The sequence below is a fragment of the Sprattus sprattus genome (genome assembly GCF_963457725.1).
Source record: "Sprattus sprattus genome assembly, chromosome: 12".
Lineage (NCBI taxonomy): Eukaryota > Metazoa > Chordata > Actinopteri > Clupeiformes > Clupeidae > Sprattus > Sprattus sprattus.
The window spans coordinates 5,510,596-5,528,467 of record NC_137910.1 but is presented as its reverse complement, the minus strand read 5'-3'; the positions used below and the strand labels follow the sequence as shown (position 1 = coordinate 5,528,467).

Here is a 17,872-nt window from a genome sequence, read left to right as displayed (position 1 = left end):
CTGAAATACCAGCTCTGAAGAACGATCGTAGGAATTATTTGTGAGTCAAAAATCCCCCAAATCAGCCATAACACATTCAAAGTAGGCTATTTTTGACGTTTGAAAGGTTTACTTAGACTAGTCTAGGCATATTTCGGCTGTTTGGTTGTTTCGTGAGATCGTTCCTCTCGCCGATAAAATAAAACCTTTTGACTCTATTAAAAAAATAAGTTCTGCTAAATTATGGAGCGTTTGAAGTTAGTTCTGCAATACTTTCAATCCAACTCGGAGTCAATCTCCAACGGAATCTGCGCTCTTTTGGCACTTATCAGTGTTAAACTGTACACAAGTTTTGATTTTAACTGTCCGTGCATCGTTCAATATAACAAATTATACGGACTGGGAGTGATGTTCGTACCTCCAATCATACTTTTCCTACTGGGGGTGCTCATTAACCGACACACGGGCGTAATGATGGAAGAATATCTGAGACCCATCGGCAAAAGATCAAAAAATCCAGCTGTGATCAAGTGAGTAAATTAAAGGTTTTCTGGCGATACCGAATGTTACAGAAACTTTCAGTAATTCACATATGCAACATACTGTAGTCTTGGAGAATGTTATGTATTAACAGTATTGTTTATTTATTATGAACAGTTTTCTTAGTTGCTTTGGTACATTTGTCTGATCAGAATTATCTTAATTGTTTGTTTAACCTCCTCATCATCTGCTTTATGACAGTCACATCATGACAGCATTTTCTCATTCTTTTTAACATTTTGCAAATGCTTTTGCACAGTCATGAGGGTATGTCCAATCAACTGCTTGTATTCATAGTGTAAGTCATGACATGCAAATGCAGTTATTATGTGTCAACGATATGCTTCATCAGTTTCAGTGACATGCTATTCTTGTAATATTTGCTCAATTACTTGTCATTCAAGCCTTGATTGTAAACATTTTGATTGAGAAGGATTGATCCAATATGTTTTAAGGCCAAACATGAGTGTTTAACCTCATAGGTCACCAAGCCAGATTGGACCTGCCAGGCCAGCATTAGGGAAAATTCAGTAACAGCGACAACAATGTCTTCAGTCATATTTTGACCATTGGGCTTTACAGACGGTCTTACCTTCCTTTTGTCTTATCATCCACAGAGATCTCATTCATGCAGCGGTGCAGATGGGCGCTTACATTTTTTTTAACGTTATTTAATGATGATTGTCGCCTTACGTAGGGAGAGTGGTGGGGACGGAACAGGCCCGTCCCCCCCGTCCCCAGTGCTATCTGCGCTCCTGCATTCATGTATGGTAGAGGTTTCATGAGAGCATGCTTGCCAGCATGTCAATGTGTACTTCTTAGGTAGTGGTTTGGTGAACTACAAAGAATGCTATACTGTTCAATCTATTTTACTCATTATCAATGGCAAAGTTCTTTTCTAATTTAAGGTGAAATGTCTATGATCATAATGATTGGATACAATTACTATAGTTGCCAAAGCATTTATATGGCTTGAAAGATTGTTCCGTTGTTTCTCGACAGGTTGTGGTTGCTGCAACTACTCCTCTCCTCTACATTAAGTAGCTGACTTTCATAAATGTACATTTACATTTAGTCATTTAGCAGACGCTTTTATCCAAAGCGACTTACAAGGATGTATACACATTTTTGCAGTTACACTGATGGCACACTGCACATCAGGAGCAATTAGGGGTTCAGTGTCTTGCTCAAGGACGATTCGACATGAGGGCCTCCAGGGTTTGCAGATACTTGAGAAAATGACAGACTGAAAGGCGTCTCTGTATTCTCTTATGTCTGAACAACCTTGTGATTACTCAACGACTTCTCTACCTCCTGTACCGCTGCTGCCCCCTTATAAATATAGGCTTATAATCATAGGTCACCAAGCCAGATTGGACCTGCCAGGCCAGCATGAAGTAAAATTCAGTAACAGTGACAACAATGTCTTCAGTCATATTTTGATTGGGCTTTATACAACAATCTTACCCTCCTTTTGTTATATAATCCACAGAGCTCTCATGTATGGTAGAGGTTTCATGTGAGCATGCCAAACTACATACTGTATGTGGTCATTTGCAGAGGTGTAAAGTAACTAATTACATTTACTCACGTTACTGTAATTGAGTAGTTTTTTTATGTACTTTGTAATTATTTTAAAGTAGTTTTTGAATCTTCTCTCGTCAGACACTTGTTCTCAGGCCTGATCCAGAGAAGCCTGCTGGCCCCGATCGTGTGGATCCTGGTGACTCTCCTGGATGGGAAGTGCTTTGTGTGTGCGTTCAGCATGAACGTGGACCCGAGGCATTTCAGCGGCATTCCCAACAACACCGGGCTGGAGATGACCAGGCTCCTAGCGAAGGTGCCCTGCAAGGAGGACGCCATCTTCCTGAACACAACCTTCCGGAAGGCTGTGTCACGTTATGTCCGTTGCTACTCTCAGGTGACCGCAGGGGCCACGGATGTATTTTAAGAGTGGAAATGTATAAACGTGTTTTAATTCAAGAAAAATTGTACACTTTATGTTTTCTGAGGCTTTTTTAATGTTTGTGCTAAAATTAGTTTTCAAGACTGTTGATGACTGTCTTCAGAGGTCTGGCACAATTAGGCCCAATCCCATTTCTCATCTCTACCCCTACCCTTACCCCTACCCCTTCGCCTTCGCTTTTTCAAACGGAGCGGTAGCGGAAGGGGTTGAAACGCTAGCCCTTCGAATTGGGATAGCACTTCAACAATTACGTACGTCATCAGTACGAAGCGTCAGCTGTTACGTTACCGGAGAGCGACAGCTGTCACTCACCAGATATAAACAAACATGGCGCCTGCAGCTGTTATTTACACAAGGCAACATTTCATCAAACAAGTTTTAAAATCATGAATTACAAAGAAAATACTTTCATTTGTGTGATGCTTTCCCTGCTGTTTCCGACATTTTTAAATGGACTCGCGCGATGTTTGTTCTTTAATGATCACGGGTTCGCAATGCATTGAGGGAAATCAGTCTACCCCTCCGTTTGAAGTGTGCCCTCGGAAAATCTTCGTTTGGAGCGGTAGAAAGCGCTTCCCCTTCCCCTACCCCTCTGTCTTAACGTGAATTGGGACAGCCCTACCCCTCCACATGAACGCGCAAAACGGAGGGGAAGGGGAAAGACGAAGGGGTAGCGGGAGAAATGGGATTCAGCCTTAGTGTACTGACGTACAGTACAATACTGATTGAACAAAAGCAACAATACTGGAGTGACAACACCATTTCTCCTAATGCTTCTCTGTCTGTATTCTCTTATGTCTGACCATTGCCCAGGCGATAGGCTGGTCTATCCTGCTGCTCCTCATACTGTTGGGAGCAGTGGGTCGAGTGGTCAAGCCCTGCTTCAACCACGCCAGCTCTACGCAGACGCGCTACTGGAGCAACTACCTAGACATCGAGCAGAAGCTCTTCGAGGAGACCTGCGTCCTGCACGCACGCGACTTTGCCCGCAAGTGCGTCGTGCAGTTCTTCGAGGGCATGCGTGATGACTCCGTACTGCGCTTGCCGCTGGCCCGTGCTCTGATCACCCGCCCCTGCCGTAAGGACGAGTTTGAGGAAGAGGAGGAGGAGGAGCGTCTCCATGGCATCACCCGTCAGGAGCAGGTGGACCATCTGCTGCACACCTGGTTCCAGTGTAGGCCTGAGCTGGACGTGACCAAGATGGCGTACAAACCCAGAGCCTGTATCACCTGGGAGGATGACCGTGGCCGGGCGGTGTTCTCTGATGTGTAGAGAAGAGTGGGTCTCATATGGTAGTATCATTCTCACAAATGACAGCTCAACTGGTGGGGCAACATCAAGGAAATGGGTTTGATTCCTAGAGAGAGCACACATACTGAGAAAGACTTGTATACTTGTGTCTGTATATAGAGAAGAGTGGGTCTCATATGGTAATATCATTCACACAAATGTATCATGCAACTTATACTCTGACAGCTCAACTGGTGGGGCAACAACAAGGAAATGGGTTTGATTCCTAGAGAGCACACATACTGAGAGAGACTTGTATACCTATGTGTCCTATATTGTTAACGTAGAGAGATTGTGACTATGTGGCTGTATTCTTTCATTACCCTTTGTGAATTGGTGGAAAGAGAGTTTTTCTAGAAGCAGAGGCTTGTGGAGTCATAAATAAATAAAGACGAGGAGTGGTGTGAAATTGTGGCTGGATGTGACTATGGTTGAAGTTGTCAGATTGTATTAGGCTGGTTTTGCTGACTCATTTGCCTTGGCTCAGATTTACTTTGTTTGAATTTGCATGTGTTGCCTTCACGTACCATCGCCTTGAATAGAGATGTAAACAAGTGGAGGAGTGTCTCTCTTTTCATCCCGAAATGAACAGAGCAAAAACTAGTGACTACCGATATGTGAATAAACTAAGCTTTGTTTCCATAGCTCCATAGCTAGGTTTTATATACATAGCTCCAATTAAGCCAGCTGACTACATAGTATGTAGATACTATGGTTCTTCAGAGGCCAAAGACAGTCAAAATGGCTGTTAGATGAACACACATATGGACAGCCAGAGGAGCATATGGACAAACCAACAGACTAAGATAACTTCAAGGGCCGTACATTTATGTCAACCAAATGCCTTTGTATTAAATTAGCATGTATCTTGAATGGGAGAAAAATAACATGAATGCGTTGGCCGGGAATCGAACCCGGGTCAACTGCTTGGAAGGCAGCTATGCTCACCACTATACCACCAACGCTTGACCACTAGTGTTTTGAGTAACATTTTCCAGACGAAAACTTCACATAGGCCTGAAACATACCTAAACGTCGTTTGGTGCTTTCGTCAGTTAATCTCCTTGAAAGTTACAATAAAGAACAGGCTTATTCATGCCAAGTTTCAGTGAGACAAGCCACTACTTTAAAACCTTTCAGTCAGCAATTTTCTCAAGTATTTGCAAACCCTGGAGGCCCTCATCCCAGCACCTCCCCCTTTAACAGGAAACACCCCAATGTTTGCTGCCAAAACTGCTCAGGCATGCGTCTATGTCACGTCTGCTCTACTCTGGAAGGTATCAGGCTCTTGTAATATTTGCATGCATATAATGCTTCTCAATGCTGATATCTGGCCACACACACGATATCTAATACTGACATTTTCCCCCAGCATAATACTTGATGTACAGTTAAGCATTATGTCAAGGCAAGATTCTTTACTTAATTTTAGAATACCAATTACATGTACTTCATCCTAAATATATCGATAAACCCCCTAAGGTTATAGGTTTGTTTGATGCTGAGCAAGTGTAAGCTTCAAACATCTGACAATAAAAGGTGATTTGCGTTGGCCGGGAATCGAACCCGGGTCAACTGCTTGGAAGGCAGCTATGCTCACCACTATACCACCAACGCATACTTCAATAGTTGACTCAGACGACTCGGTGCTTGAAAAAACATAGGAGGAGGGTCGCAGCTGCAGACGCTTATCCATGACTTCACATCAGGGCAGGTCTGTGCATTCTGACATAGTAGACAAAACTTTACTGTGCTAACTGAAGTCTACTCCGCACTTCTGGGGAAAGGTTGTTGATATTGAGCTCAACACCATTCAAATTACACCCTTCCCTTCTGTTCTCCTGACGCAATGTGTTGCTTGGTTGGATTGTTCAGAGCTTGGTCTGAGCCACTAGGTTTGTTGCCCATTTTTAGAGCAAGGACTGTTAAGAGACCCAAATGTGTTTTTTTGAGCGCACACACTAACTGGGCAGATGATGAGTAATTTTCTGAATTTCACTACAAATGTACTGGATTAGAATAGCATACTGCTCCTTTAAATGGCAAAAAGTACATCTGCTCAAGTTAACATCGTTGCATATCCTGCTACTCTATTTTAGGGATGAATTAACAAGAAAGAGCTCACTTTGATGCATGTAAATTAAATAACTTTCACAGGGGTTTTCAAAAGGAAAGTTCAGAGACCTGGTTTATCACATGTAAGGATGACTTAAGTGAACCATGAGTGGACTGTTACCTTGTCTGATCAGTCATAAGATACAAATGTACATACATTGCATCAGAGGAACATACTAACACTAGTTAATCCTAACCCTAAACCTAATACTAATAATTTAGGCCACAATGCGTTGTGTCTACTCTCTTGAATCAGACATAGTACATGGCAAGTGTTGGAATAGGGTAGGTGACCTGGTAGGGAAAGCACTGGCTGACTGGTGTAGCTCCATCTCCAGATGATGACACAGCACCTATTTTCAGCTTTGCGGTAGCTTTCTGTTATACAACATTCTATCTGTTTCATCATCTGCAGGATGTCAGAGCGAAAGTTAATTACATCTCTGCACATGAAGGAGTATTCCATGCAGAACCTCCTGAGAAGTCATGTTAAATAACAACTGGAACACTCTTTCACACTCTCTCACACCGAGGCCAACACAAGGGTTTTCCTCTCTGACTGAAGCAACTGTGAAAAGCCCAGTCTTTTATTTCTATTACAAGTTCCTGGGGAACATTGGGGGCCACTCACCAAGGTAGCCATGTTAAAGGATTCAAAAAAGCTCATGCTTTTGACAAGGAAATGGAGAGGTGCAGAAAAGTGATATTTTCTAGCAGGAGAGCAAATTAAGTTGACCTTGCTTAAACAGAACAGCAAACTTGTCTTCAAATGAAACTGAACAATGGACTGCTCACGAACACCCCTTAACATTTCTAATTTGTCTATTAAACCCCGGACATGCAACTCGCCATTGATTAAATTATTTAAAATAATCAGCTGATATACTATATTTTGTTTAGTTGAGGAGATAATAAAGCAACATAAGCAGCTGTATCAAAGTTAAAGTAGTTTTAAAAGAAAGATAACATTGCCTAATGCACATTTACGTATGCGCAATATTACTTGTTATAACATCTTGTGGCCAGCAGATAGCAATATAGAGGCACAATTACAAGGTTCTTGAAACATCTGGATAAAAGTGATCCCATGTAATAATTTTCTTATGGCAAGTCAACAATCAGCAATACCATTTTGATCTGGGTCTGACTCAAAAAGATATTAGGAAATTAGGATGATCTTTATCCTGATTTTGAAAAGGTTTGGAGAAACTTTACTGTCGGTGAGGAAAATGTATCTCGGGTTCCAACATGAGTGACATGGCAGTGGGTTTGAAGTGTTCCTTGGGTCATATCTGCCTCATTTCTTTACTGGCGCTTCATTGGTAGGCTGAATGCAGCTGTGACTCGGAAATAGTTTTGCATTTGTTCTTTTTCTTAGAACAAAATGATGAGACATATTTCTTTACACTTTTTTATAAGTTTTGTAGTTATTGTCATACTGACTACAATTTACAATTGTATCTTAGTTGTTTCATTCACTGTTTACTTGAATTGAAGATCAGGTGAAGAATACCCTCCCTGTCCCTTTGCAAACATGAGCAGTTGGTCACAAGTTGTAAAAGGACACAAAACAATGGATACAATCCAGAATGGAAAATCTGACTTAATAATAATGAGAGTCAGATGCCCCCTTGGCATTTAAGGTAATTACTCCCGTAGCAGGCTATAGGTTGAGTATGGATTATGAGCAGCACGACTTTTCCCAACGGTTTTTTACTAATTTGACCACGAGGAAAAAAACTATTAGGTGCTGTTGTTTACTGAAACCCGAGCGAACATCGAGATGCCCTTTAGGCGTGCGTCCAGCGCATCTGTATTTCAGCTCTAAAACCTTTACTTTTCGAGGCAGAGGTACTGTTTGCCTCCCCTCTCTGATTTTTCACTGCGGTTTTGTGTCAGATCAGCAAGACTTAGTTAAAAATAGGTTATAGGCATGCGCTCAACCAAGTTTGTGAGGGATTGCGCCATCTGAGACGAGGCACAGCTCGTCGCTGCCTCACCGTCTCCGGTCTGTTTGAACAGGACATGCGCAAATTCAGCGATTTTGATTAAAAAAAATGCTCGAACTTAAGAGAAATATTAATAATGTTTTTATTTTATCATTTTTTGTTTGTTACTTTTCATGATGACAGCTGAGGATCTGCCTCCCCTGACCGCACGTCCGTGATTGGGGGGGTCTGCCCCTGGTCCCAGACTCCGTTAACGCCTGCATAGCTAGCTGGTGAACCACCTGCAGCCGTTTTTAGCAAATGGTGGAAATAGTCCCCGCTCACCTCCTGATCTAGATGTGGGTGAAACACTGTACGTCCACTGGTGTTTGCCGTTTTGCCGAACATGAGGGCTATCTATGGGGAAGGTGTACCTGAACTGCTGCTCCAGTCCGCTGTAGGCTGGCTGCTGTTGCCTCTGAAGACTCACTCACTGACACTCGTGTCTGTCCCTGTCTGCCTTCCTCCGTTCCGTGTGGAAATGTTCGTGTTCAGGTAGCAGCACAACTGTAAATGGTAGTTCCCAATGTAAACATTTGCATTGATTCAGGTTAAGTTAAAGTTGTGTATTAGTAGCCAGCTAACTATAACGTATTGCAAAGAGTTCACTTTAACATCAATCGGTAGGCTTTCTATAATCACGATTTTTTTTTCGTAATTTAAAAAAGAACCACACTACATATTTACCCCCTCGGCATATGAACCTCTTTCTATGTTTTTGTTTAGGGGTTGCAAAGAACTATTACAATCTATACTATCTGCTAGCCATAACTGGACCTCAGCGCTAGTCGTCATTACTGTAACAGCAGTAACTGATGGGGGAGGGGAGGGAAAGGAAGGGAACAGGCGTGTGCCAGTTTATTGAAAAGGTCAGTGTGGTGTTCTGTTGAAGGCCTGTGAACGGCAAGGTATATTTTTGAATCAGACTTTTAATGTGCGTGATGAAAAATAAGGATCAAAAAGATAATAACAAAGTTGAGTAAACACTGTTTTGTAAGTAAAAAGGAGCGTAAACGATGTATACACCCCTGATTGTAAAGGCCATTTGGGGTGTCTTTGTTTCGTGGAATGTTCTTAAAATCACAAGTTCTCTTGGTGGACATTCTAGCTGGAGGGACTGTTGGATCTCTGCATGCGAGGGCTGCAGCCATGCGATGGCGTGGCACAGTCCACATGTTTCCACTTTTAAAAATCCCTTTTTTCCACTGGGGAGGAAACCAGACGCCTGCTCCTGCCTCCTCTGAGTCATAGCCCGCTCTCTTCCTCTCCCTCTCCCTCTCTCTGTCTGCCCCAAACATGGGCACCAAGTTTTAGGAGACAAAAATACTAGCAGATACATCTAGTATTCATTCAGCTAATAGTGCCTATTAGCACTGTACCGAGGGAAGCCAGCGTCAATTCCATGGAGAGCAGACTGTTTGAGAAGAGCGGTGAACTCCTCAGGATCATGATCAAGCGTGAGTTTGACTGGCTCTATTCTTTTCCAGGGAGTATGCTTAATTACAGTTCATACAAAGCAATGACTAGACTGTTCTTCTTAAGCAAGCTGCTTCTTCTTCTTCTTCTTCTTCTTCTTCTTCTTCTTCTTCTTCTTCTTCTTCTTCTTCTTCTCCTTTCAGGAACAATAAGGCAAGAACCACTTAACCTAAAAACTTTGTTCAAAAGTTTCTGTGTTGGTCTTGTAAATAACTTCTTGTAAATAAACAATGACTTTTCATTTTTCTGCACTTTATACTTTTTGAGATAGTAGTAAAAATTGTCCCATAGACTTGAGGGCTATTCTGACATCTTAACGGGGTAGTTAAAGATACAGTGTGTAGTTTTAAGTGGCATCTGTTTGTAGAAAAGGGATATAGTATTCATCATAATCATGTTTTCCATTTGTGGATAATTGGCTGTAACTGAATTGTTGTGTTTTTGTCAGCTTCGAATTAGCCTGTTTCTACAGTAACCCACACCAGACAAACCAAAACACCAGATCGAGATAGGGCTTTTCAAGTTGTTATAGCATGTGACGACCACCGTAGGTATTTGCACATGTATGCTTGTAAACCGTAGGATATCAGCTGGTTGAAATTCAGCAACCTCCCCAACAGATGTTACGAAAAACTACTCACTGGACCTTTAATGTGCCTTGCACCTGTGCTTAACTGTTAACTCTTAACTGTCAATATAAAGGCTCCCCTTCTCTCAGTCCCTCTCAATATAGCCTAACTGTAGAACTAGGAGTATTGATAAGAGGCACCCTCCATACTCTATTCATATTTATTTCCGTCTCTCTTCTCTCTCTCACTCTATGTTCTCTCTTTTCCATCTTCAGTGTCTTATCTCATTCTCTTCACCCAAGTTATATGTATCCATTCTTTTTCACGTTTCTTGCCAAAACACCTTAGCGTCTACTCTCTCTCTATCTATGTATCTTTCCATCCATCTGTCTTTCTTAAACTCTGTCTGTCTTTATGTCCTTATCACATTACCATTCGCACACTCCATACTTTCTCTCTTTCTGTCTCTCCTGGTCTCTCTATCTTTCTAGCTTTGCATGCACTGGTATTTTCTGCAGGAAATGTTAATCTAGTTATATCTCAAATCTGCATGCTATCTTGAAGAAATTGTACATGTGCAGCCTAAAGTGTATTGTGAATATAAGGAATATGGGAAAGGTTAAATGTGTCTGCCTGTGTGTGTGTGTGTGTGTGTGTGTGTGTTGTGTTTGTGTGTCTGTGTGTGTGGGCACAACAGGCTGTTGAATGGGTGTTGAATTATCCTGTCTAAAAGAAAGCTAGTGCACAGCATTCAGCTGTCCATCTCACCATGTGTTCCACTGCAACCTGAGCCCTGAGTCAGGTCACATCGAATAAACACTCTGCATGTCAGTCATAGCTTGTATGTAAATTGAAAACTGATCCATCTGTGCTCTCTCTCTCTCTGTGCCCGGACTCTGTTTACCTTACACTGTCTCTCCCTTATTGGTTAAAGCTTGATGTGTGAACCACAATAGAGGAAGGAACAAGAACCATCTGCCTCTCTACTTTTTCTGCTTCACAAAACCCCCTACACACAACCCGGCACCATGGCTGCTCTCATTGCCGAGAACTTCAAATTCGTCTCCCTCTTCTTCAAGAGCAAGGATGTGATGATGTTCAACGGGCTCATCGCCTTGGGAACGGTTGCCGGGCAGACTGCCTACAACGTCTTCGCCTTCCACTGCCCGTGTTCCCCGGCCCGGAACTACCTGTACGGCCTGGCGGCCATGGGCGTGCCTGCCCTGGTGCTCTTCCTCGTGGGGGTGATGCTCAACCACAACACGTGGGACATCCTGTCCGAGTGTCGGCTGAAAAGGTGCTGGAAGCTCTCGGGGGTGGCCATGTTTGCACTGCTGGCCACCATTGGGGGGCGGGCGGCCGTGGCCCCCCTCACCTGGTCGGTGCTGTCGCTGCTCAGGGGCGAGGCCTACGTCTGCGCCTTGAGTGAGTTTGTGGACCCAGCGTCCATTCCGGGCTTCCCCAGCAACATTTCGGACGTGCCGGGAGTCATGGCTGGCTTTCCGTGCAAAGACGTTCCTGAAGAGCTGTTACAGTTCCGCATCGTGATTGAGAGGAGACTGAAGTACGAGTCCCAGGTACAGTAGTTTGGCACTGGTATTCATTTCAGTAATATTCATTTCAGTAGTATTCATCTCAGTAGTATTCATCTCAGTAGTATTCATTTCAGTAGTATTCATCTCAGTAGTATTCATCTCAGTAGTATTCATTTCAGTAGTATTCATCTCAGTAGTATTCATCTCAGTAGTATTCATTTCAGTAGTATTCATTTCAATAGCATTCCTTTCAGTAGTATTCATTTCAGTAGTATTCATTTCAATAGTATTCATTTCAGTAGTATTCATTTCAATAGTATTCCTTTCAGTAGTATTCATCTCAGTAGTATTCTCAGCAGTGTCCATGACTTCAGCACTGATTCAATCTGTAATTTAAAAGCTGTATGCTTGGCTTTGTCTTGGTTTTTAGTTCTGTTAAAAGAGAGAGACGTGTTTTGAATCTGTTTGTAATGGTTCTTGAGGTGTTATTGAAACTGGATGTATCCCAAAGGGATTCACTTACATCAGTTGTATAATAAAGGATTTACTCTAGTGATTGGATTTATTAATAACTGTAGGAGGTCAACAGAGATGGGTAGTAACACGCTTCCCATACTCCCTTGCATGTACTTTTGGTTTTTATACCTATGGGAGTACATTTAATGCAGTATACTTTCCACTCTTACTCGAGTACATGTACGGTTTACAAAATCTACTTATATTACGTAACATTAGGCTACACATGTCTTGCTACTTTTATATTAAAAGTAAATCTATGGAAAAACATTAGTGTCTGAGTAGAAGTCAGTGTAAAAACAGGCTGCATGCGTTCAGGACATGGCAAGACAAGCACCCCAAAGCAATACCACATAGGGCACCCTAATGGTCAGCAGCAGCTCTCCAGTCTACAATATATGTTGCATATTATTTATATGATATTTGGAATTATCTTGACTTGAGTGTGCAGATGGCAATGTTATGTTGTGTTTATTAGAGAAGCATTTACAATTTTATATTTTGCGCATAACCAATACAATACAAATGCGTAATTGATGTAAAAAAGAATATCATATGAAGTTACTCACTACTTAAGCACTAATTTTAAGATTTTTTTTTAACTCTTATTCAAGTAATTATCTGGATGGGTACTTTTACTTCAGTCATTTTTATTATATAATAACAATACTTTCACTTGAGCACAGCTTTAGCTTACTCTACCCAGCTTTGGTTGTCAGCAACTTCTTTTAGCTATCTTTAGTTATCTTCTCCCCTGCATGAGTAAGGTCTGTCTGTTCTAAATGCAGACGTGAAAATTTGATTTAATCCAGTTGCCCAATCCGAATGTATGACGGTAAAGGTATAAACAGGAAAGAGATAAAAGATCGGTGCTGAAATGTCTGTCTTCCTGTAGCAGTGAGTTCCGTCTTAAATGTGTGGTTTGCAGTTTTTGTTGCTTCTGAACCTGTAACCATGATGTAATTCTGTAGGTGTAAAAGACATTTACAAATGTTCCGGTACATTCTATTATTCCATGATTGAATAATAACAAAAACAAGAATCCTGGGCTTTTCAACGTTTTTGGAAAATAGTAGCATGAGATATCACATTGAGGCAGGAAAAAGACATGGCAGAGATGTGGTATTCTTGGCCCTTGCCAGCACTTTTGGCTTGGTGCTACATAATCTGTCATTGAAGTCAATCATTTACTTTCAGGCCTCAGATGATTTTTAAAGCAGTTTTCGAATATATTCAGCTGGCCCTCACTCCTAGTAGTTAGATGTTGACAGCAGTTAGAGATTCATATCATGGCTGGATGCATTGACTAACCATTAGCTTTCACACCATGGCAGTGCAGGTGGTAGTCAGTTGGTGGCTGGGGGTGAGAGATAACAGCATAAGACAAACAAAACAACAGGGACGTGCACAGGAGTGGGCTAAGGTTACTCGGGCAACTGCCGTTTGCCCTTCTCGACTGAAGTTGCCCCTCCGAAGGAAATATATATATATTTGCGATCAGGGGACGGGGGCGTGGCAGCGGCGGTAAGTGAGAGTTTAAAATTATATTGGCAAAATTTGCGATCAGATGACGGGGGAGTGGCAGCGGCGGTTAGTGAGAGTTTAAAATGATATTGGCAAAATTTACGATCAGGGGACGGGGGCGTGGCAGCGGCGGTGACAAAAAAATAATGTGTTGCCCCTTTTTCCCAGGGCAAAGCAACTGCCCTTCAAAATTCCTGTGCACGTCCCTGCATTGACTAGGCTAACCATTAGCTTTCACCATGGCGATGCGGGTGGTAGTCAGTGGGTGGCTGGTGGTGAGAGATAACAGCATCAAACAAAACAACGTCTTAAATGGGTAAGGTTGTCTAATATTAAGGGAAATTCTGTTAACAAGTAAAGGAAAGTTGGCATTTCCAAAGGGTTAATTTATTTCATTTCGGAGGAAATGGAGGCAAGTTTAGGCAAGTGGTAAAACTCCATGTTGTCTGTGTGTGGGGAGCTTCGGAAAGACACTGTTAAAGCTATCAGTATCTGTGCCTTTAGTCTAGTACAGTGGTTCTCAAACGTTTCACCGTGAGTACCACTTCAGAAAAGATTTGTCTTTCCAAGTACCACCATTGTAACTATCATTGACCTTCGGTAGCATGCCGTGCGATAGGAACTAAGTGTTGTTACCTCACTGTAATTCCTGATCAGGAGAATAAGCATGGCTCAGATAAATAACAAACTTAAATTATAGGGATCTAGTTGTTTTAATGATTTTTAAATATATTTAATGATTAATATCCTGGTCATAAAAATGGGAAAACTGCCTGAGTACCACCAAGAGGGAGCCGTGAACCACTAGTGGTACACGTACCACAGTTTGAGAACCACTGCTCTAAGGTAATGGAGGCAAGTTTAGGCAAGTGGTAAAACTCCATGTTGTCTGTGTGTGGGGAGCTTCAGAAAGACACTGTTAAAGCTATCAGTATCTGTGCCTTTAGTCTAGTAAATTAAGAGTGTAGCACTTGCTGTTGAACCATTTTGTATAGGTGAGCGTGGAGGTGGCTTTGAAAATTAGGTCTGAGACATTAAGATATATTTGTCAGGCTGTACGTTTAATTAGACACAGGATCGCTACACTCTAGGCAATAACTGGTTTTAAAATGATTGGCATATTGGTGTGAGAGCAAAGAAGTTGAAGTTAACCCTTTGCAAGTTAAGGGTTTCCTGGCATTGGTTTAGTGCTACAGCATCACTCTTTGTGTGTTTGATGTAGGGAATCTCTATCTGTATTGGAAGCTGTGGTTTATCTTGCCATCCATGTTAGGGACTTTGAATTCTGAATCATTGGATCCTTGTTTTTAGTCTTGTAGAATTTTTGTTTTTGAGAACTAATACTGCACTCTAATCAAGGTGACTTTTCTCTCTCTTTGTGTGTGTGTGTGTGTGTGTGTGTGTGTGTGTGTTGGTGGACTTGCGTGTATCTGTGTGTGTTTGTGTGTGTGTCTGTCATTACCCCTCAGCTGCTGGGTTGGGTCCTCGTGGGGTCTGTGGCCCTCTCTGTGTTCCTGATGCTGTGCCTCAGGCACTGCTGCTCTCCCCTGGGCTACCAGCAGGAGGAGTACTGGTCCCACTTCCGCTCCCAGGAGAGCAGAGTCTTCAGTCGCACTATGGGCGCCCACGCGCTCATCCAGGCCATCCGCAACGTGCGCAGCTTCTTCGGGTTTGCGGCTCTGGACAAGGACGAGCAGGAGCTCCTGGAGAACACGGCCGACGCTAAGGGCCAGATTCCCAGCCTGGAGTGGAACCGGATCACTGGGGTCTACCTGTACCGGGAGAACCAGGGGGTACCCCTCTACAGCCGCCTCCACAAGTGGTCCAACTATACAGAACACAACAACATAGAGGCCATGGAGAAGGACATGAACTGCTAAGAGAGACAAGTCCCTTCTTTTTTTTTTATTTTAAAGATTTGTTTTTGGGCTTTTATGCCTTTAATTGACAGATCAGTGAAGAGTGGGACAGGAAATGAGAGGGAGAAGAGGTGGGGAGTGGAAAGGAGAAATGACATCGGGCCGGATTCGAACCCGTGTCCTCCATGGGCGTCAAGCCCAAAGGTGGTCGAGGCTACTGTTTGCGCCACAGTGCCCCCCACAAGTCCCTTATTTGAACTGGAAACATACGCACATCTTGGGATCTTCTAGTTCATTTACTTTTGCTTATTTTTGTGGTTCCTGTACTTGAGTCCCTCAGTGACTAGAGAGGAAGACTCATCCTTGTTGCGAGCAACTGCACTTAGAGAAGGACCCTTATGGGATGTTACTGAAGTATGAAAGAAGGACCCTTGTGGGATGTTACTGAAGTATGAAAGATGAATGCATGCTTTGTGGTGAATTTTAGCACAGAATTAAATCTTTTAGACTAAAGATAGAAGCACAACCTCTCTTGTAGTTAACCTTGTGGCTCTATTGTAAGTACATTGAAAATCTCCTCCATTTACTTTTATGTGATGTGATAGCAATATCAATCTATGCACCAAAAAGACTAAGGTTAAGCCTTAAACATATATACAAATAAACAAGGAGATGCATTAAACATATTTTTTCATTAAAATATACATGTTCTTGTTCTTGAAAATATTTGATCTGCTTCTTAAAAGAAGCCACTTAGTCTCAATAAAATGAAGTTGTTCACAAATGAGACATAACCATGTTACTGCTATGGTAAGTCTCACTTTAATAACTCATGAAGATCCACAGCTTGCACTTTCAGCTTGCACTTGCACACATTCACCACTTGGAGGTACAGTTGTTATTCTCAGATGTGTAACCTGCTGCTAAAAATAGCCACTTTCCTGTGACTTTGCAGCTCCCTACCTTTGCAAAACCACGTCATGCATGGAAGGGCCTTACAAGGAAATTGGCATTTATGATATACACAATCTTACTGTTTGCACAATATGTCTGTTTTTGGCAAGTTTTGTGCAAGTGTATGGCTGTTTATGGCAAAAGTGACATATTTGTGAGAACAGTGTCTATAAATCTACACATTTTTGACATGCAGATGTGGTTGTTGCAACAGATCACAATGGACCATTCTCACTTTGCAACCCTTTTCTCTGTGAGAGTGCAGAGTTCTAACATGAACATTTTCCCTATGATCAGAAAATACTGTAACTGTCATTTCTTGGTGAGTGACTTAAATCAGGATTGTATCCTAGGCAAGCCTATGGAGCTAAATGGAGATTGAGTCATAGTTCTGATGCTGCTGTTGCTAAACTCCAGCTCCAGCACTGAGCCATTTGGGATTTCTACAGCCTGTCTGCAATTAATGCTGTAATATAGATGATGGCTCTGTTAGCCTTCGGAGGATAATAACCTGAATATAGAAGAGAGCGTCCATCCGCCCTCTACAATCACGGGAGCGGATTAAACTCGATGGATAAGTAGAGAGAGGGGGAAGGTTGAGCAGCACATTTTCTGCTCTCTCAAATCAAATAGCTTTTCAGTTTCATGCCCACTGGAAACCCCCTTTTTGATGATTATGAACAAGACCATGAAGAATCCTCATTTAAGGGAACAAAACGTTCCATTTGGCACCAGATGCCATGTGGTACAGGACGCCATTAATCTGGGCCCAGGTGGTAGGGGGTGTTTAGGTTCCATATGGAGCCATATTAGTCCTTATGTTTTACTGAGACCAATGTTTTACCCATGAGAATAATACACATTTTGTGAAAATGCTGATTGCAAAGATGGAATATTTCCAAGAGCACTTCAGAGGCTGATTGCCAGTCCCATAGCATATCAACTGGCTAAAGTGCAGCCAGTTGCATGGCCCATTTTCATAAGGGTAACACACCGCGCCTGTGGAACAGCCTCCCGGAACCACGTAAGGGCAACACAGACACTAGACTGTTTTAAGACTGGCCTAAAAACCTTTTTTATTCAGAAAGGCGTTTCCTACTTTTTAAAAACGTATTATTCTTTTAAACTATGCTTTTGTTATGGGCTGTTTTTAACCATGTAGCACTCTGATATTCTGTTTGAATGTAGAGTGCACTACAAATTAAATGAACTATTATTATCATTACTCCATTTTATGAGAGTTCAAATCAAGACACAGGAAGAGGCACTGAGGAAAAACAGAACTGTGGAGCCCTTGAATCTGACTGCCCCCACCAAGCACAGCGTACATTTACAACATCAACAAAAGGGGGGAGTCCGCTGCTCTCTCCCCTTCTATGGCCAACACACAGTAGCAGTCCTCTTCTTCAGTGGTCTCACAGCTGAGCTTCAACTTTCTCACCTCTGTGCTGCCTGTGTTTGGCCTCGTTCGGCTGCCCTGGCTGTCACACACGGGCTGTCACACAGTGCACCAGGAAACAGTAGGGCTGATTGGGCTCAGCTAGCCTGCCTGCCTGCCTTA

The 17,872-nt window shown here is 42.4% G+C and overlaps 2 protein-coding genes across 2 annotated transcripts; both read left to right on the top strand.

The window, feature by feature from the left end:
* Positions 1-222: 222 nt before the first annotated feature.
* On the top strand, positions 223-3,757 carry calhm3 (calcium homeostasis modulator 3; the record flags this gene model as incomplete). The annotated part of the gene is made up of 3 exons (XM_080849081.1): positions 223-509; positions 2,185-2,440; positions 3,299-3,757. The coding sequence occupies 3 exons, from the start codon at positions 223-225 to the stop codon at positions 3,755-3,757; spliced, it is 1,002 nt and encodes a 333-aa protein (XP_080705207.1).
* Positions 3,758-10,951: 7,194 nt separating this feature from the next.
* On the top strand, positions 10,952-15,378 carry calhm2.1 (calcium homeostasis modulator family member 2, tandem duplicate 1; the record flags this gene model as incomplete). Its single annotated transcript, XM_080849519.1, has 2 exons — positions 10,952-11,500; positions 14,968-15,378. 2 exons carry the CDS (start codon positions 10,952-10,954, stop codon positions 15,376-15,378), a joined length of 960 nt encoding a protein of 319 aa, XP_080705645.1.
* Positions 15,379-17,872: the final 2,494 nt, after the last annotated feature.